Source organism: Spea bombifrons, chromosome 9, assembly GCF_027358695.1.
Source record: "Spea bombifrons isolate aSpeBom1 chromosome 9, aSpeBom1.2.pri, whole genome shotgun sequence".
Classification (NCBI taxonomy): Eukaryota; Metazoa; Chordata; class Amphibia; order Anura; family Pelobatidae; genus Spea; species Spea bombifrons.
Genome location: NC_071095.1, coordinates 29,595,682 through 29,617,687, shown reverse-complemented (window position 1 = coordinate 29,617,687; position 22,006 = coordinate 29,595,682). Strand labels below are relative to the sequence as shown.

The following is a 22,006-nucleotide window of genomic DNA, read 5'->3' as shown; positions in this document are numbered from 1 at the left end:
CAGATTTTCATTTTTATTTATTTTCTTGAAAGATATAGTTTTCTTATTAATGCATCTATTACCATACAACTCATTCGGCTAAAACCTCTTAAAATAATTATTTAATTAATAATTAATTTATCATTTAGTGACATTTAAAGTTTAAGGGGACTGTAAAATCTGTAAACTTTATAATTTTGGATTTTTAAGTAATTGAATATATTAAGTAACAGGTTTGGTAGGACATAAAGGAAAAAGAGCTGTGGTTTTTTTTCACCTTCTCGCCTGTCCTAATATTTTTACTGTTAGGAAGCCTCTGGCAATAAGAAATAGCTATATAAATTCTAACATGAATAAGTTACCCTAAATTGGTCTTCTAGATAGTATTTTTTTTAAAGTATATACATCACCAAAACAGTATAGGAATCAATAGCGATAGAAGAATATGAAAATGTTTTTTTTTTTTTTTCTGTAATATATTTTAATCTGCCAAGGTGCGCACTTCTTCAATAGACGTCCTAAATCCGATCCTGAACGAGTCTTCTCTGCGCTCAAACACTCATTTTATGAAACTCAAAACCGATTTTTTTTTTTTATTTAAACGTATGATTGCATCCAGGGGACTGGATCTATACGGCCCAGCAGAATGAACCAAACGTATATCTCAAGATCTGTCTGACCAAGTTACTACCGGCAACATGAGTTCTCTCCCATTTGCATTTATTTACTCTTTATTCATGCTAGGAGAGCAAAAGTGTTGTATTTAAACGACTGGCGGAGAAAGCAAGATTAGGCTCGTGATGGGATCGATCCAAAGAAAGGATATCCAAAGGATAATGCAGGCATCGATTAATGACAGACTCAAGTTTGCTATCAACTCCATGGTACTGAAGTAATACGGGAGCAGAACGAGCATCTGGAATTAATGTCACAAGCAAACGTTAGCGTGGTGCGGACATAAATGTGAGCGCACGCGTGTGAGAGAGTCCAAGGCGCGCCGGGTGAGATCGCCAGCGATTCGCTATGAACGCGTTCTACGCGGAAATGAACATCCATGCGTTAATAGACTAAAGGTATTTCAAGATGAGAACTAATTGGCCAAAATTTAGATAATTAAGCGCCACGCTGTTCTTTCCAAGCAATCGCATGCGGAATTTGGAGGCGTTTAAGACATAGTGTGGCCCCACCGCTACTCCAGTATTATAGCGCCATCATATTCAGCAGTGCTGTACAACGAGCGAATGACTGACCTAGGTAGACGCCCATGCATTGTACAGCACTACTTTACTCTATTAATAAATGAAATGAATGAAATGGAATTATTTGGGAAGTACGTACCCGGACGAGAAGCCTATCATTGTCATCGTATCACACAGACTTTATACCATCGCACGTGCAATAAAGTGAAGCATGTAGCAAATGTATAGCGCATGTACAAAAAGCAAAGCGAATACCATGTAAAGCAAGTGACAAGATCACAACTGAAAGCATTTAATCAGAGTTGCGCTTATTGAAAACGTTATTCTTTCAGTTAGAACGTCTTCAAACTCTTATAAAAGAATAAGGTGAACAAAGACGGAAACAACAAGCGCAGCCGCTTCATAAATAGCAATTCGAGAATAATCTTGCTCTTGCCGGCTTCCTGTTAACAAGCCTTCTACGTATCCGATCTCATTTAACGTGAAATGGAACCACGATACCGGTAAGGAGAGGACCACTGCACCTACATAGTGCGACTGCGGCAACCGCCTCCTTCCCTGTACAGAAGGGTGAAAAGCCAACAAAATAATAATAATGATAATAAAGATAATATTATAAAAGACGCTCTTTGCCATTTGACCCAATTACCGTTATCGTTTAAAAAAGACATGCAGAATCATACACAATTAAACTAATATAATAATAAATGATTATCACGTGCTAAGCTCAGATGTACTTACTCCTGTGACTCGAACAACGCCTTCCATACCAGAAAACAGCAGATAGAGGGATCCGGCCATCACCACCTTATGCAAAGTAGCGCCGAGCCGTGGCCTACAAATCAGAAAAGACTCGGTATGAAGCCTTTTCATCATATCGTACATTTATCGTGTAACTCAGATTATATACGATTATATCTCAATAATTTGACAGAGGTGCGAGCAGGAATTAAAATGTAGGGCTTTGTGTAAGAACAAGAAGGCAGCATCTTATAAATCCCAGGCAGACCGACACGTCTGCAAACTGCTCTTCTCAGACCAGCCGTGGACTTGCCGTATGGTACACCCAGTAGAAGTGGTAGAGGTTAATACAGCGAGGAAACAAACAAGCATGGGATAGGCATATGGCTCCTGAATCTCAAAACCAACAACTGATTAAGGTTTGAGCCTTTGCTGCAGTCAGATTTTTATCATCTGTTGTCAAATTCAATGTTTCTATTGTAGGAATGAAATTGGGAAATAACTTGGCCTGACTCTCCTCCCTCAGCCTTCTACCTCTGCCCTTTCAATTCTACCCCATCTGTAATAGTAAGAGAAGACGGCAAAAAATACAAATAACCCAGTATAGTTTTGGTAATTTTCATTTATATATATATTGGATTGGGGAAAGGATACAGGGAGGGGAATCACAGGGAACTTGGGGGTTCAGCATCTCCCAGGTCTTCTTGGAAAAGTTATTCAATGCCACAGACGCAAACGCAGAAGCAGCTGGCCTTGAATCTTTTCGGCTTGAAGAGGCTTCTAAAAAATCTGGCTGCTTTCCCCCCTCTTGGCATTTTAGCGGAGACAGTCTCAGAGCGGGAGCTCATTTCAACGCCGATCTCGGAGGCGGCTCTCATGGGCACATCGTTCTCGTGTTGGTAACTGAGCTGTGAACTGATATCCGACAGTGTGTCCATGTGCGCGTCTTCATACGGACGGTAGTTCAGCACACAAGGAGGCCAAATGTCTCCACTGGGAAGATCTTCAGCCATTTCCAGACTTATTTCGGACACCGTTCTCATGTGCACATCTTCGTATGGCCGGTAGTTAAGCACATAAGGAGGCTCCATGTCTCCACTGGGAAGATCTTCACCCATTTCCAGACTTATTTCGGATACCGTCCTCATGTGAACGTCATCCACCTCGCAGGCGGGATCGTAAGGTGGCTCGTTCTCTTCCACGCCATAGAAGATGATGTTTTTATAACACAGATTTCTGAAACAATCCTCCTTTGATATATCCATCTCTATATTCTCTCACTGAAGTCAATAGCACACTACAAAAGGCAGCAGGTAGCAACGGACTGCTCCGTTCCTGATCTACACTGCTGAGTGCGCTTCACCATCTCTGATGTCATAGAGCAGTAGAACCGACAACAATCCTCCATACCAACACACCGTATCCAACGCAAACAAAACAAAAACCAGCAGACAAAATTATATCAGAAACACTATAATCTATTAAATATGATTACATACGCATCCTATCCCCGGGTTTTCACTATATACATATCTATCTACAGGCAGAACCCGGGTATAGGATGCGCAGTAAACTGTATCATTAAACAGATTAGTCTTCATCTTACGTAGCATAATCACACGTTCTACAGAACGGCTGGCTGGCCGCGCATGGAAGGAGCGAACAGTCAGTTGACTCGATGCCAGTTGCTAAATACGATCACCAACGGATGAAGAATAAACGGACACTTTAAACCAGATAAATGAAGGCAAATGTGATAGAGAAACGGAACAGGAGATGGAAATAACGGACAACGCAACCAGCACGGGAAGTGATATCGCGTTAGAAGAATTAAATGAGGATTATGTGGAAAAGCTATATTTCTGAAATACCCATACGAGGACGTCCATATGATGTCGTTATCAGAAATATGTCTTGAAACGACTCCCCATGCCGATAATTGTCCAACTCATGCAAGAGGCTAAAACCCCAAGTTCCCTGGATTCCCCCAGCAACCCCCCTCCTTTTATCCTCTCCCCAAATCAAAACCACTTCATAATAAATGAAAATGGCCCAAAATCTAGCTGGTTATTTGTTGCATTTTATACACTCTTACTATTTGATTATTACAGACCTACAATGGTTCCCGTTACAATATATTTTTATTCTCTTTATTTTCCTTCTGTTCCCCAAATCGTGTTGTGTAGTGTATTTTTCACGGTTTGCTCTGTAATAACCTTCTTGAATGCATTAGACAAATATTACACGATGAAATAATTATTTCCGGGAAGGGTTTGAGCGTTCCACAGTACCAGCAATGGCGCTTCTAAGGCTGCATTTAGAGATCAGACTGGATCCCCCCACAAGGGGCATCTACGCAGGGCAGAGCCTGAACATCGGGGCTGCCCTAACTTCACACTTGGGAGGTCCTTTTCCGGTTGTGCGTAAGAAAATAATTATTGGCCTGTGTTAGAAAGACATTTTTCCCCCCAAATGTTCCCATAAGAGTTACCACCTCGGCAACCGAAAACTATAAATCTGAATCCATAAGAACGGAACATGCTGCAGGTGCCTCCCGGCAGTATGTAGAATCCCCGTACGGCGCTCAAAGCGTGAAACATACGCGTAACAGGTCTCTAATGACCAAGGGAACTGGAAGAGTAAGCAGGTCCTTAGACATGGTTTAGGTGGCCTCCATAGGGGATTTATAGCAATATATAATTATTGTGATCATAAGTACCACGTTCATTCATTAAACCATTAAACTAAACTAAAAAAGCAGCCCTGGGAACAAAGCCTTGTGGAGGCCATAATGCAAGCTAATGTGTGTGCCGGGTTTTAGTTCATCTCACTGATTCTTCCTGATTTAAGACTCAAACCTTAACCAGTCGTTGGTCTCGTCTTAGATTCAGGAGCCGTATGCCAATCCCGTGCAGATTTTATATTCACTCGCCGTATTAACGTCTACCGCTTCGGAACTCGGTTCCATTTATAAAACTTTGTCTGCTGTCTCACGTTTTAGAAGCTTTACAAGACGTCTCTACATTTACAGCCTCTGGATTTAATCAATGGATCAAATGAAGTGATTCTTAATAGTTATAAACAATACTTTGCCTCAAACTGCACGTTTTTAATGCATGCGGCACACGCATCAATTCAAGAGAAAACGGTTAAAAATATTGCGAGGTGCCGTGAGCCGGCAACAGGCGCCAGCAAGGTAAGCGGAGTCCAGTATGCAGGATAGCTGGATCTGGTACACAAGAGATTAATCAGCATAATGTAGGATAGTTGGATTTGGTACACAAGAGGTTAATCAGCGTAATGTAGGATAGTCGGGTCTGGTACACAAGGAGTCAATCAGGAATAAGCAGGAAGGAACAGAGGTCTACACGGCACAATAACCGAGCACTGAGGATCAGTTTTTGAATACCCCGCAAGTGAACACCACGCCCCTTGGGCATGACATCACTCATGCGCGTTTCCCGTTGTTTGTGTCGAGGAACGTATAATGTTTTGTGAGGGCGAGCGCGCCCAGCAGGGGTTGAGATGGCTGCGGAGGAGGAAGCATCGGACAAGACGCGGGACCTGGCGTTTGGAACAAGCGGGTACTCCGGTGAGCAACTGCGACGCTGGCGGGGACCCTGACAGGTGCACAGGTAGTGGATGCAGGTAGATGATACGTAACAGAGATGGCGGGAGATACCTAGAACATCTCCCCAGTAGAAGTGGTAGAGGTTAATACAGTGAGGAAACAAACATGCATGGGATAGGCATATGGCTCCTGAATCTCAAAACCAACAACTGATTAAGGTTTGAGCCTTTGCTGCAGTCAGATTTTTATTATCTGTTGTCAAATTCAATGTTTCTATTGTAGGAATGAAACTGGGAAACGACTTGGCCTGACTCTCCTCCCTCAGCCTTCTACCTCTGCCCTTTCAATTCTAGCCCATCTGTAATAGTAAGAGAAGACAGCAAAAAATACAAATAACCCAGTATAGTTTTGGTAATTTTCATTTATTATATATTGGATTGGGGAAAGGATACAGGGAGGGGAATCACAGGGAACTTGGGGGTTCAGCACCTCCCAAGTCTTCTTGGGAAAGTTATTCAATGCCACAGACGCAAACGCAGAAGCAGCTGGCCTTGAATCTTTTCGGCTTGAAGAGGCTTCTAAAAAATCTGGCTGCTTTCCCCCCTCTTGGCATTTTAGCGGAGAGAGTCTCTGAGCGGGAGCTCATTTCAACGCCGATCTCGGAGGCGGCTCTCCTGGGCACATCGTTCTCGTGTTGGTAACTGAGCTGCGAACTGATATCCGACAGTGTGTCCATGTGTACGTCTTCATATGGACGGTAGTTCAGCACACAAGGAGGCCAAATGTCTCCACTGGGAAGATCTTCAGCCATTTCCAGACTTATTTCGGACACCGTTCTCATGTGCACATCTTCGTATGGCCGGTAGTTAAGCACATAAGGAGGCTCCATGTCTCCACTGGGAAGATCTTCACCCATTTCCAGACTTATTTCGGATACCGTCCTCATGTGAACGTCATCCACCTCGCAGGCGGGATCGTAAGGTGGCTCGTTCTCTTCCACGCCGTAGAAGATGATGTTTTTGTAACACAGATTTGTGAAACAATCCTCCTTTGATATATCCATCTCTATATTCTCTCACTGAAGTCAATAGCACACTACAAAAGGCAGCAGGTAGCAACGGACTGCTCCGTTCCTGATCTACACTGCTGAGTGCGCTTCACCATCTCTGATGTCATAGAGCAGTAGAACCGAGAACAATCCTCCATACCAACACACCGTATCCAACGCAAACAAAACAAAAACCAGCAGACAAAATTATATCAGAAACACTATAATCTATTAAATATGATTACATACGCATCCTATACCCGGGTTTTCACTATATACATATCTATCTACAGGCAGAACCCGGGTATAGGATGCGCAGTAACCTGTATCATTAAACAGATTAGCCTTCATCTTATGTAGCATAATCACACGTTCTACAGAACGGCTGGCTGGCCGCGCATGGAAGGAGCGAACAGTCAGTTGACTCGATGCCAGTTGCTAAATACGATCACCAACGGATGAAGAATAAACGGACACTTTAAACCAGATAAATGAAGGCAAATGTGATAGAGAAACGGAACAGGAGATGGAAATAACGGACAACGCAACCAGCACGGGAAGTGATATCGCGTTAGAAGAATTAAATGAGGATTATGTGGAAAAGCTATATTTCTGAAATACCCATACGAGGACGTCCATATGATGTCGTTATCAGAAATATGTCTCGAAATGACTCCCCATGCCGATAATTGTCCAACTCATGCAAGAGGCTAAAACCCCAAGTTCCCTGGATTCTCCCAACGATTCCCCTCCTTTTACCCTCTCCCCAAATCAAAACCATTTCATAATAAATGAAAATGGCCCAAAATCTAGCTGGTTATTTGTTGCATTTTTCACACTCTTACTATTTGATTATTACAAACCTACAATGGTTCCCGTTACAATATATTTGTATTCTCTTTATTTTCCTTCTGTTCCCCAAATCGTGTTGTGTAGTGTATTTTTCACGGTTTGCTCTGTAATAACCTTCTTGAATGCATTAGCCAAATATTACACGATGAAATAATTATTTCTGGGAAGGGTTTGAGCGTTCCACAGTACCAGCAATGGCGCTTCTAAGGCTGCATTAGGAGATCAGACTGGATCCCCCCACAAGGGGCATCTACGCAGGGCAGAGCCTGAACATCGGGGCTGCCCTAACTTCACACTTGGGAGGTCCTTTTCCGGTTGTGCGTAAGAAAATAATTATTGGCCTGTGTTAGAAAGACATTTTTCCCCCCAAATGTTCCCATAAGAGTTACCACCTCGGCAACCGAAAACTATAAATCTGAATCCATAAGAACGCTACATGCTGCAGGTGCCTCCCGGCAGTATGTAGAATCCCCGCACTGCGCTCAAAGCGTGAAACATACGTGTAACAGGTCTCTAATGACCAAGGGAACTGGAACAGTAAGCAGATCCTTAGACATGGTTTAGGTGGCCTCCATAGGGGATTTATAGCAATATATAATTATTGTGATCATAAGTACCACGTTCATTCATTAAACCATTAAACTAAACTAAAAAAGCAGCCCTGGGAACAAAGCCTTGTGGAGACCATAATGCAAGCTAATGTGTGTGCCGGGTTTTAGTTCATCTCACTGATTCTTCCTGATTTAAGACTCAAACCTTAACCAGTCGTTGGTCTCGTCTTAGATTCAGGAGCCGTATGCCAATCCCGTGCAGATTTTATATTCACTCGCCGTATTAACGTCTACCGCTTCGGAACTCGGTTCCATTTATAAAACTTTGTCTGCTATCTCACATTTTAGAAGCTTTACAAAACGTCTCTACATTTACAGCCTCTGGATTGAATCAATGGATCAAATGAAGTGATTCTTAATAGTTATAAACAATACTTTGCCTCAGACTGCACGTTTTTAATGCATGCGGCACACGCATCAATTCAAGAGAAAATGCTTAAAAATATTGCGAGGTGCCGTGAGGCGGCAACAGGCGCCAGCAAGGTAAGCGGAGTCCAGTATGCAGGATAGTTGGATCTGGTACACAAGAGGTTAATCAGCGTAATGTAGGATAGTCGGGTCTGGTACACAAGGAGTCAATCAGGAATAAGCAGGAAGGAACAGAGGTCTACACGGCACAATAACCGAGCACTGAGGATCCGTTTTTGAATACCCCGCAAGTGAACACCACGCCCCTTGGGCATGACATCACTCATGCGCGTTTCCCGTTGTTTGTGTCGAGGAACGTATAATGTTTTGTGAGGGCGAGCGCGCCCAGCAGGGGTTGAGATGGCTGCGGAGGAGGAAGCATCGGACAAGACGCGGGACCTGGCGTTTGGAACAAGCGGGTACTCCGGTGAGCAACTGCGACGCTGGCGGGGACCCTGACAGGTGCACAGGTAGTGGATGCAGGTAGATGATACGTAACAGAGATGGCGGGAGATACCTAGAACATCTCCCCAGTAGAAGTGGTAGAGGTTAATACAGTGAGGAAACAAACATGCATGGGATAGGCATATGGCTCCTGAATCTCAAAACCAACAACTGATTAAGGTTTGAGCCTTTGCTGCAGTCAGATTTTTATCATCTGTTGTCAAATTCAATGTTTCTATTGTAGGAATGAAACTGGGAAACGACTTGGCCTGACTCTCCTCCCTCAGCCTTCTACCTCTGCCCTTTCAATTCTACCCCATCTGTAATAGTAAGAGAAGACGGCAAAAAATACAAATAACCCAGTATAGTTTTGGTAATTTTCATTTATTATATATTGGATTGGGGAAAGGATACAGGGAGGGGAATCACAGGGAACTTGGGGGTTCAGCACCTCCCAAGTCTTCTTGGGAAAGTTATTCAATGCCACAGACGCAAACGCAGAAGCAGCTGGCCTTGAATCTTTTCGGCTTGAAGAGGCTTCTAAAAAATCTGGCTGCTTTCCCCCCTCTTGGCATTTTAGCGGAGAGAGTCTCTGAGCGGGAGCTCATTTCAACGCCGATCTCGGAGGCGGCTCTCCTGGGCACATCGTTCTCGTGTTGGTAACTGAGCTGCGAACTGATATCCGACAGTGTGTCCATGTGTACGTCTTCATATGGACGGTAGTTCAGCACACAAGGAGGCCAAATGTCTCCACTGGGAAGATCTTCAGCCATTTCCAGACTTATTTCGGACACCGTTCTCATGTGCACATCTTCGTATGGCCGGTAGTTAAGCACATAAGGAGGCTCCATGTCTCCACTGGGAAGATCTTCACCCATTTCCAGACTTATTTCGGATACCGTCCTCATGTGAACGTCATCCACCTCGCAGGCGGGATCGTAAGGTGGCTCGTTCTCTTCCACGCCGTAGAAGATGATGTTTTTGTAACACAGATTTGTGAAACAATCCTCCTTTGATATATCCATCTCTATATTCTCTCACTGAAGTCAATAGCACACTACAAAAGGCAGCAGGTAGCAACGGACTGCTCCGTTCCTGATCTACACTGCTGAGTGCGCTTCACCATCTCTGATGTCATAGAGCAGTAGAACCGAGAACAATCCTCCATACCAACACACCGTATCCAACGCAAACAAAACAAAAACCAGCAGACAAAATTATATCAGAAACACTATAATCTATTAAATATGATTACATACGCATCCTATACCCGGGTTTTCACTATATACATATCTATCTACAGGCAGAACCCGGGTATAGGATGCGCAGTAACCTGTATCATTAAACAGATTAGCCTTCATCTTATGTAGCATAATCACACGTTCTACAGAACGGCTGGCTGGCCGCGCATGGAAGGAGCGAACAGTCAGTTGACTCGATGCCAGTTGCTAAATACGATCACCAACGGATGAAGAATAAACGGACACTTTAAACCAGATAAATGAAGGCAAATGTGATAGAGAAACGGAACAGGAGATGGAAATAACGGACAACGCAACCAGCACGGGAAGTGATATCGCGTTAGAAGAATTAAATGAGGATTATGTGGAAAAGCTATATTTCTGAAATACCCATACGAGGACGTCCATATGATGTCGTTATCAGAAATATGTCTCGAAATGACTCCCCATGCCGATAATTGTCCAACTCATGCAAGAGGCTAAAACCCCAAGTTCCCTGGATTCTCCCAACGATTCCCCTCCTTTTACCCTCTCCCCAAATCAAAACCATTTCATAATAAATGAAAATGGCCCAAAATCTAGCTGGTTATTTGTTGCATTTTTCACACTCTTACTATTTGATTATTACAAACCTACAATGGTTCCCGTTACAATATATTTGTATTCTCTTTATTTTCCTTCTGTTCCCCAAATCGTGTTGTGTAGTGTATTTTTCACGGTTTGCTCTGTAATAACCTTCTTGAATGCATTAGCCAAATATTACACGATGAAATAATTATTTCTGGGAAGGGTTTGAGCGTTCCACAGTACCAGCAATGGCGCTTCTAAGGCTGCATTAGGAGATCAGACTGGATCCCCCCACAAGGGGCATCTACGCAGGGCAGAGCCTGAACATCGGGGCTGCCCTAACTTCACACTTGGGAGGTCCTTTTCCGGTTGTGCGTAAGAAAATAATTATTGGCCTGTGTTAGAAAGACATTTTTCCCCCCAAATGTTCCCATAAGAGTTACCACCTCGGCAACCGAAAACTATAAATCTGAATCCATAAGAACGCTACATGCTGCAGGTGCCTCCCGGCAGTATGTAGAATCCCCGCACTGCGCTCAAAGCGTGAAACATACGTGTAACAGGTCTCTAATGACCAAGGGAACTGGAACAGTAAGCAGATCCTTAGACATGGTTTAGGTGGCCTCCATAGGGGATTTATAGCAATATATAATTATTGTGATCATAAGTACCACGTTCATTCATTAAACCATTAAACTAAACTAAAAAAGCAGCCCTGGGAACAAAGCCTTGTGGAGACCATAATGCAAGCTAATGTGTGTGTGCCGGGTTTTAGTTCATCTCACTGATTCTTCCTGATTTAAGACTCAAACCTTAACCAGTCGTTGGTCTCGTCTTAGATTCAGGAGCCGTATGCCAATCCCGTGCAGATTTTATATTCACTCGCCGTATTAACGTCTACCGCTTCGGAACTCGGTTCCATTTATAAAACTTTGTCTGCTATCTCACATTTTAGAAGCTTTACAAAACGTCTCTACATTTACAGCCTCTGGATTGAATCAATGGATCAAATGAAGTGATTCTTAATAGTTATAAACAATACTTTGCCTCAGACTGCACGTTTTTAATGCATGCGGCACACGCATCAATTCAAGAGAAAATGCTTAAAAATATTGCGAGGTGCCGTGAGGCGGCAACAGGCGCCAGCAAGGTAAGCGGAGTCCAGTATGCAGGATAGTTGGATCTGGTACACAAGAGGTTAATCAGCGTAATGTAGGATAGTCGGGTCTGGTACACAAGGAGTCAATCAGGAATAAGCAGGAAGGAACAGAGGTCTACACGGCACAATAACCGAGCACTGAGGATCCGTTTTTGAATACCCCGCAAGTGAACACCACGCCCCTTGGGCATGACATCACTCATGCGCGTTTCCCGTTGTTTGTGTCGAGGAACGTATAATGTTTTGTGAGGGCGAGCGCGCCCAGCAGGGGTTGAGATGGCTGCGGAGGAGGAAGCATCGGACAAGACGCGGGACCTGGCGTTTGGAACAAGCGGGTACTCCGGTGAGCAACTGCGACGCTGGCGGGGACCCTGACAGGTGCACAGGTAGTGGATGCAGGTAGATGATACGTAACAGAGATGGCGGGAGATACCTAGAACATCTCCCCAGTAGAAGTGGTAGAGGTTAATACAGTGAGGAAACAAACATGCATGGGATAGGCATATGGCTCCTGAATCTCAAAACCAACAACTGATTAAGGTTTGAGCCTTTGCTGCAGTCAGATTTTTATCATCTGTTGTCAAATTCAATGTTTCTATTGTAGGAATGAAACTGGGAAACGACTTGGCCTGACTCTCCTCCCTCAGCCTTCTACCTCTGCCCTTTCAATTCTACCCCATCTGTAATAGTAAGAGAAGACAGCAAAAAATACAAATAACCCAGTATAGTTTTGGTAATTTTCATTTATTATATATTGGATTGGGGAAAGGATACAGGGAGGGGAATCACAGGGAACTTGGGGGTTCAGCATCTCCCAGGTCTTCTTGGAAAAGTTATTCAATGCCACAGACGCAAACGCAGAAGCAGCTGGCCTTGAATCTTTTCGGCTTGAAGAGGCTTCTAAAAAATCTGGCTGCTTTCCCCCCTCTTGGCATTTTAGCGGAGAGAGTCTCTGAGCGGGAGCTCATTTCAACGCCGATCTTGGAGGCGGCTCTCCTGGGCACATCGTTCTCGTGTTGGTAACTGAGCTGCGAACTGATATCCGACAGTGTGTCCATGTGTGCGTCTTCATATGGACGGTAGTTCAGCACACAAGGAGGCCAAATGTCTCCACTGGGAAGATCTTCAGCCATTTCCAGACTTATTTCGGACACCGTTCTCATGTGCACATCTTCGTATGGCCGGTAGTTAAGCACATAAGGAGGCTCCATGTCTCCACTGGGAAGATCTTCACCCATTTCCAGACTTATTTCGGATACCGTCCTCATGTGAACGTCATCCACCTCGCAGGCGGGATCGTAAGGCGGCTCGTTCTCTTCCACGCCGTAGAAGATGATGTTTTTGTAACACAGATTTGTGAAACAATCCTCCTTTGATATATCCATCTCTATATTCTCTCACTGAAGTCAATAGCACACTACAAAAGGCAGCAGGTAGCAACGGACTGCTCCGTTCCTGATCTACACTGCTGAGTGCGCTTCACCATCTCTGATGTCATAGAGCAGTAGAACCGACAACAATCCTCCATACCAACACACCGTATCCAACGCAAACAAAACAAAAACCAGCAGACAAAATTATATCAGAAACACGATAATCTATTAAATATGATTACATACGCATCCTATCCCCGGGTTTTCACTATATACATATCTATCTACAGGCAGAACCCGGGTATAGGATGTGCAGGAAACTGTATAATTAAACAGATTAGCCTTCATCTTATGTAGCATAATCACACGTTCTACAGAACGGCTGGCTGGCCGCGCATGGAAGGAGCGAACAGTCAGTTGACTCGATGCCAGTTGCTAAATACGATCACCAACGGATGAAGAATAAACGGACACTTTAAACCAGATAAATGAAGGCAAATGTGATAGAGAAACGGAACAGGAGATGGAAATAACGGACAACGCAACCAGCACGGGAAGTGATATCGGGTTAGAAGAATTAAATGAGGATTATGTGGAAAAGCTATATTTCTGAAATACCCATACGAGGACGTCCATATGATGTCGTTATCAGAAATATGTCTCGAAATGACTCCCCATGCCGATAATTGTCCAACTCATGCAAGAGGCTAAAACCCCAAGTTCCCTGGATTCTCCCAACGATTCCCCTCCTTTTACCCTCTCCCCAAATCAAAACCACTTCATAATAAATGAAAATGGCCCAAAATCTAGCTGGTTATTTGTTGCATTTTTCACACTCTTACTATTTGATTATTACAAACCTACAATGGTTCCCGTTACAGCAGCACCATAAACATTTGGTACACTTTAAAAAGCGTTACCTTTTCTCTAGCTGTCAAAAAGGAGACATTGAAATTCCTATCATTTGAGATTTTGATGTTGGACGCTTGTAATAATATAAAACTTTACATTGAAGCCTTCACAAAACATTTCATTTAGAATCATTTGAAATCTAAAATAAGGTTGAGTCTTTTCAGAAAGTGTCTAGAGAATAACCCCTAATAATGGTTTTATCGGGGGATTTACAGTTCTTAAATACAGTCAGTTCAGTGGGGAAAAACCTTGGCAGTCACTCCGCTGAGTCTGTGCAAAGTACACCGGATGCACTCAGTTTGGAGACTCTTTGGGATTCTTTGTGAATACTGGATTAGTGGACAATTTACCTGTGTGGTCCCTTTCAATCTCAGCTTTAATGACAAATGTGAATAGTGTATAATCTTAATGCCAGACTCTCTATCGTCCTACAGTAAATAAATGTGCTAGAAGGAAAATTTAAAGACATTTCCATAGCGATTTAGGGAGTAAGGCTTTAAAATACCTTTTAAAATCAGATTACTTAGTGAAAGGGTTTACCTGTAGCCAACAGCTTACATACGTGTAAACATGTTTGTATGTGTATTCACATTTACTTTTTTTTTTTTGTATTATTTCATGTCACTTACTTCACAATGCCATATCCCAGACTGACGATGATGACGAGTATTCGCGCCAACGATCGCTTCACAGCTGAAAGTAACTCTCCAAGGATAACCGCTCCTTCAACTGACAGTAAACAGAAAACCAAACATGATTTCTGGTTATTCAGCCAACGCGTATAGGAACAATAACACATTTAGATCTGTAATGCTTCAGAGTAAACTTAAAACCTATTAACATTTCGCTACCAATATGTTAGCGGTCGTGAAGCCTTTAAAGTTGTGAAGGCTTCTATGATAGGAGTGTGATTGCTGTTAATCCTATATATATATATTCATATCAATGTTATTGAATTTTTTGTCCAATTTTGGTGTGTTACTTTTAATAAAAGTTTTTTCTTTTTTTTTTTTATAACAGTGTGCGTGTGGGGGGTAATTTTCGGTTTCTGCCAAGTGAATCCTGAATTTACGGTTTCGGTCCAGAATTTTCATTTCGGTGCATCCCTAAACCCATCCCGCCATCCATTAACCAAGCATCGTACCTGACTCTCCCTTATAACGGATGTTTTGGAACTCTGCATAGAACACGGCTTTCTCCAACATGCCCAGGAAGATGACGGCGCCCACCCAGAACTGTATCCGGAGCAAGTCCCTCCAATAGCAGGCAGACCAAGCCAACCACAGAACGCCAAAGAGCACGTATACGATGCACATGACCATGAAGAACTGCGGGCAAAGGAAGAAAAATCTGTTCAGAAACATAGACCGTGATAGTAACTAAAGCTCTTCCCTTACATTAAGCCCTTTCATGACAAACTGCAGCGCACTGCCTTTTGTACCATTTTATCTTAACCCCTTCACCACAAAGACCGTACATGTACCATGTGATGCATGGTCATTAATGGGTTTAAGGACAACCTGTTGTCCTGAAGGGGTTAATATGTGTTAATGTTACTGTCAGTTATATATATTGTTCAGAAACTGCAATGCGATCTAAAAATAAGAAATGCTGCCCAACGTCACCCAATACATGAACACTTTACTTACAATCATCCGCGGGTAGTCAGCCAGCGTTAGATATTCATAAGGTCCTTTCACTTCCACAATCACTGGGGAAAAGTGCACAACGGTCACAATATGAAGAAAGGAACGAACAAGAGAACTACAAGGAGGACAATAACATCATAATATATGTAGGCTGAGCCAGACAAAGCAAAAACTGGAAAATAAAGAGCCGTGTCTATTTATATATACATGGTGCCCCCTTCTATGAGAGGCATATAAGTGTAAGAGGTGCCCTCGGTATCAGATCAGAGGAAGGTTTATTGGTACTGAAGAATGGCACAAATAGAGAGAAGCCATTTAATGTTCCAAATGTATTCTTATCAATAAGGATGAGAAGTAGAGAATTTGACTAATGGGAGTGATCACTAAATACTATTCAATGGACATCGTGTTATACAGAAGAATGCCCGGGAAATATACCTTAGCAGATCAGTCATTACTAACGTTCCTCAAGGTTTAATCACATAAAAACCATAAAGGCGATGGGAGAGCTTTTAAAACATGCGCACAGGGTCTCAGACGATCTGGAACCCTCGCTTCGCTGCCGGCTGGCAGTGAGTATAACGTACAGGCTCTTTAGGACAACCACATCTATTGCAAGCTTTAGAGCTGGGGGACAGGGAAAGAGGGAAATGCACACGTGGCATTCTGCATAATCTCCCCACCCCTTAAACAAACGTTTAAAGTGACCACTCAGCCATCATATGCACTGAAGTACACGATGGCTGCAGAGGCTCTTATAACAGTATCGACATTCAATTACGCATCTTTTCCTAGACGTGGATATCTGAAACCCAAACATCACACTTACTGGTGAAGGTGTTGTCTTTGCTACTGGGTGTAGTTGTGACAACTGGAGCGGCAGGTTCATTTCTTTTTGTTCTCGGTGCCCCCTCCTGGGTTGTTTGTGTCATAACGCGGGCAATAAATAGGTATGGACCGTCCTGCCACGTGTTCATGACAGCATTCATTGCCTAACAAGAAAATCATAGGCGATTCAAACACGCCATTCCCTGGGACTCGGTGATCGCACCATTAACACCCCATGGGACGGTCAAAGTACTTACGGGTTTTTCAGTAGACACCGGCTTCACAGTCTCATTGTCTTTCCTCTGGAAGAAAAAAAAACATACTTCGCAAGATGCCCACCACATCGAAAACGTCCACCGATGCTGGGCATTATGTAGAACAAAATACTTACCTCGTGCTTGTCATCATAGAGGTACGTTGGCTCGTTGTAGGTCTTGTAGAACATCTGGACAAAAACAAGAGTACACGCATTGAGAAAATGTAGCTACGGTCCGGTAGAGTATGAAGACACAGCCGATATTTTTCCATTTCTATTACTCTGCCCTGATATATTTCTTACATCGGTAATTTCCAGAGGCGGTTCTACATACAGCGTGAGATTACACCAAGAACCAAACGGTTCTACATACAGCGTGAGATTACACCAAGAACTGCGACTGGACCTTGGCCCAGCAGATCGAAAGATAGAAGGATTGATGGATGGATAGAAAAGAGTGAGTGAGAAAAGTCATGGGTGTTCCAAACCATAACAGCTCGTAATACAACTGCCTCTTCTACGGTTAGATCCAATGCTCCGCTCCAAAACTCTAAACCGTATGGCCAAGAACATAAAATCATGAAACCTTTTCACAAATCCCCTTTGTGATTTAGTTTTATTCTTTGGTCATATTGGCGCTATACTCGTGATTCAAGTTTACTAATTCCCCATTGAGCTTTGGTAAAAATGCATCTGGGGGTCTCCCACTGAACCTCCTTGCACTGGGAGGCACTTAAAATGATTCAGTAACGATGGTTTTAGGTCCCATCTCCACTAGCTTGTGTTTTCCCAATAATGTCTAGTAAACGTTAGAGGGGTGCAATTGGCCATGTATGATGGAAATGTTCTCCGAGGATATTAATTCTAATGTTGGGAAACTGGCCATGCACATATTAATCGATTGCTACAAATATGAAGTCACCTCATCAACCTGCAATAAACCAAGTAGCACAATGGGTAGAAGAAAGCGTACAAATATTCAGCCCACATGGCTACTAACTATTCCCAAGCATCTGAAAATATGGGATTTGTGGCATCTACATAGGTGAAGTCTACGCGGACTGCATGTTTTTTTTTTTTTATTTAAATTGAATTTATTTTTGTTGACCCATGGATGACAAGTTGGCTTTCTTTCTTGACGCTGATTGTATATCGTCTGGGTGCGTGGCTTGCTGTGACACGCCAGTTTCCACGTATTTGTTTTGGGAAAATCTAAAAAATAAAGTTTAAAAAAACCAAAACAAATAGTACCATGGGTTTGAAAAGCTCCACACAATTCTGCACGACGAAAGAGCCAGACGCATACGATCCCGTCCAACCTCCTTGCACCACCGTAGGAGACGATATATACTGCTCGGGCTGCTCTTTCTGAAAGACAGAAAACGTTCATTCTATTTAAAACCCATACATGATGGTAGCCTAAAACGTCTGCCAAAAATGTAGAAGACTGTCGCTCAAGTATTATCAGTAAGCCTCTGCAGAGAATCATGGGAGATGTAGTTCAGCCTCAACCTTTACGGCATCAAGGCTACCCAAGAAACTATCGCTAAAAGGGGACACAGAACTGATACACACGGGGCAAATAATACTAGGAAGTGGGTAACACGGATGGCACTTTTATAGACAAGCAAGGTGCCCCGCTTACTTACCCTAAAGTTTGAGAGCTCATTATAACAATTGCAGTGGCGTAGGTACCAACTGATGTTGTAACTCAGAGAATGGTCGCACGTCTTCTGGTCACCTTCAACTATGACAAAAAGAGACATGGAGAAATGGGATTGTCAGACCACTTTAATAAGTGTTCTTCACAAACAAGAAAGCAACTGCCGGAGGTAGCCTGCCTGAAGCAGCCAATCAGTGACAGGAAAGCACGCTGATTGAAAACAATGGAAGTGCTTTCTGTGCATGTGGGTCTGAATATGCCCCCCAGTCACGGCACTTGTGACACTGCAGCGGAGGTAAGTATATCACATGATAACACGGAAAAAACAGCTCGGGGCGGACAAATGCATACGGGAGTATTCTGCATAATATCCTGATTAATTTGCAAGGAGGAACACCATCAACATTTAAAGGGATCACACAGCTATCAGATGCATTGTATCTACTGTATGAGATCACTGGAGTGTCGCTGCAAAGGTAATAACAAAAACTCAAGCATTTCAATGGCATCATACAGTAGTTATGAAATAAATAAAGGAATACATTGACTTTTTAATGTAAAAATTACGTAATCCATCCCCCCCCCCGACCCCTCTTTTCTTGGTAAAATTATCATGATTTTAAGACTTTGTTTGCCTTCGTCTAAACCAATGCACTTAGTCATATCTTGGTTCAATTTATTCTCGGTTTATTCAGCCGTAACGTGTAAGTAAGGCAAGTAAAAAAAAATTAAATAAAAAATAACTAAACTCTTATGTCAACAAAAAAAAAACCTGCTCAGCAAGACCAGTATGTACTCAAACTTGGAAAAGTGTCAAAACCATTGAGGAAAAGTAGGCTTAGGAAACATCTGAAAAATTAAAGGTAAAAATGAGCAGACATCCTTCAATATAAGAAAAAAATACGGAGGTTAGCTTCCCGTGTACAGAATTTTATGATGTATTTATTATATTGGTATAAAACAATCAACACTAACAAGCCTTGCATATCAGTATTCATCAAATTGCAACACAGCAGGGAGACTCACCCCAAAGATAGAGGGATAGAAATACGTCCGGCGCGTTTCGCTCTATACCTACTGCTTAATCACAGGACTAAGAAATAATTATGAAAGTTGGGAGTTTTTTTTATCCATCGCGGAGCGTTCATATACTCACATTTGATGAAGATGGTGGAGTTCTTGAAAAGGATCTTTCCGAAAGAGAAATACTCGTTCTGTGAAAACAGATAGAAATGGAATCAGCATCCACAGTACACGCGGGGGATTTATACACGAGCCCACAATACTTATCCGCCAACACACGGTCTGTCGGCTAAGAGGCTGACGCTCTATTGACCTGAACCCTTCTTTGTGAAAGCACATCTCTGAAGCCCGTCGGGAAAGGAAGAGATGTGTCAAGGCGATAAGGGTTAAACCACAACTGAGACTGGGGGCAACATGATCACAGCGGGGTTAATTCACTAACGGGAGAGTCATGTTTTTAACAGCCCACATGTCGCTATTCAATAAAAAGGGCCGCCACTGGAAGTCCTCTCCAGCAAGAAGGGCTGAGCTGGCCCCGTATAATGCATAAGTCAATGAGCAAGTTCTCTGGAGCTAGAGATTTACAACGGATAGAATAGTAGCTGAAACCAGATGTCTCCCTTTAATGAAGTATCACTGAAGCACATAGAAGCCGGGGAGCTCCAGCTTCTTCCTAAGGCAAATATCTATCAAAAATGTGAAAGAATGCACAATCCCTCTTCTCCAGAATATTATCTTCGTTAGCCTCCGTTTCTCGGTAGTAACGCTATAGTCGGGTTCTGTGTTGGCACGATGGGGTCTATACGCCATACCAACTTCACTATACATTACGGAGGGTCCAGTGCAGGGAGCGCTCGGCCGGCCCTGTATAATGTATAGTTATTTCCGTGTGAAATTAAACAGGGCCAGCTCAGCTCTTCTAGTTTGAGAAACCTGCCGGCGTTAATAATAAATCGTAAAGCAAATTAGTTGGCAATTCTGACAACTCTCAACACGTCCCTAATTGGGTTCTGTACAACGCTACGCATTTACATTTAATATTAAACAACGAAGGCCCGCCGTTTAACACGCGCCCCCATTTACCCCTCAGACACCAGGCTATAGGCAACCCTCCGTTGAGGGGGGGAACCCACGGCCACCCCCGCCTCAGGGGGCGACCCCACAGCCACCCCCGGCTCAGAGGGCAACCCTGTTCTGTCTTTGTTGCCTGTGTATTTTAGTGGCCCGATGTTTTTCCATGTTGACAGTGTATTTAGAGAGACGCATTTAGCCAAGGCTCAGTTGCACATTTTTTTTTACGTCACAAGCCTTCGCCACCCGTCACTGCCACACCGCATCGCACCATAAACCCCGTCAGAATGAACATCTACTGGCACGCTGCCCTCTCACACCCACCGAAGGCTCCACGATCCTCCAGCGAGACGGCTCAGTTCCTTGGGCATCCCCTGCCATAAGCGACAAGGCAGTCAGCACGAGAAGCAGCAAGCTCCGGTTACCTAGGACCGCCATCTCTGCAACTACTGAAACTGAAGTGACCCACGTCACTTCCCGTAGTAACATCGCAACACGTCACCGGAATCAATAGGGATACTGGGGGGAAGGAGGGTGAGAGGCGACGGGAAGTGTCTGTTACTGGAGCAGCTGCGTAACGCTAAGAATACCGGGTGGACATAGTGTCACAAACAAGTGCCACACGGGGGCAAGAGACCGTCAATAAAAGGCTGGAGCGTCTCTGGGAAAAATATACAAAAGCAACGGAGAGCTTTGGCAGATATCTCCTAATTACCAATAAAATTCATTCATGGAGGATTTGCCACAAATAATGCATTGTTGATGTTTATTAAATGGTTCTGTAAAAGCCAATATTTCCTTTCTTCCGGTGTCTACGGCGATAAGACCACTTTAAGACCTATTGCTGCCAACAGTCCTCATATGGTCAGGGCAGTCCCAACCCTGGACAGCAGCCACCGCGCCGAATAATGCCCAAAAAACATGGAGTAACATGGTTGGGGTTCGGAACGTCACAGTTCTGCGCGCTTAGTTTTTTTGATGCAACGTCAGTGTCCCTTTGGCTAGTCAATAGCACTTGGCTGGTAAGCAGAAATTGGTTCATTTAAGTAACATGGTCCATCCCTGGCGCGTGGTGTCTACATAAGCTCGCCTTAGTCTTCCAATGGATTTCAGTACTGGACCCAATGGCATCTTGACAATTGAATGGATGCCAGTCAGAGAGGTTAGGGAGTTGACATCAGCTTAGAAGTTGGGTTTAGTCTTCCTACCCCTACTGGTCACGCACAGGTCTCGAAAGTAAATCACTGGGTGTATTGTCTTGGGATAACTGGCTTCTTCTCATTCCAAACTCATCTCAAGAATGGATCTCCCAAATCTCCCATACTTACCAATAAAGCACCTAAATAATCTATAAATGTTAGAAATTATCTGATTTAGTGTTGCAGACACAAGTGCATATGGGTCGCTTGAT

General features: G+C 43.4%; 1 protein-coding gene across 1 annotated transcript in view; it reads right to left on the bottom strand.

The window, feature by feature from the left end:
• The window catches only part of TMEM87A (transmembrane protein 87A), a 28,806-nt gene extending 7,735 nt beyond the window's left edge, over window positions 1–21,071 (bottom strand). Inside the window, exons 1-11 of the mRNA XM_053474799.1 lie at window positions 20,920–21,071; window positions 19,658–19,715; window positions 18,488–18,585; window positions 18,090–18,206; window positions 16,974–17,027; window positions 16,840–16,884; window positions 16,584–16,746; window positions 15,755–15,816; window positions 15,250–15,433; window positions 14,735–14,834; window positions 1,920–2,013 (exon numbers count right to left, since the gene is read on the bottom strand). Coding sequence (XP_053330774.1) covers window positions 1,920–2,013; window positions 14,735–14,834; window positions 15,250–15,433; window positions 15,755–15,816; window positions 16,584–16,746; window positions 16,840–16,884; window positions 16,974–17,027; window positions 18,090–18,206; window positions 18,488–18,585; window positions 19,658–19,715; window positions 20,920–21,033 — 1,089 coding nt within the window. The 5' untranslated portion in view covers window positions 21,034–21,071. The remainder of the gene's footprint in view (window positions 1–1,919; window positions 2,014–14,734; window positions 14,835–15,249; window positions 15,434–15,754; window positions 15,817–16,583; window positions 16,747–16,839; window positions 16,885–16,973; window positions 17,028–18,089; window positions 18,207–18,487; window positions 18,586–19,657; window positions 19,716–20,919) is intronic.
• Between the last annotated feature and the right edge of the window lie 935 nt (window positions 21,072–22,006).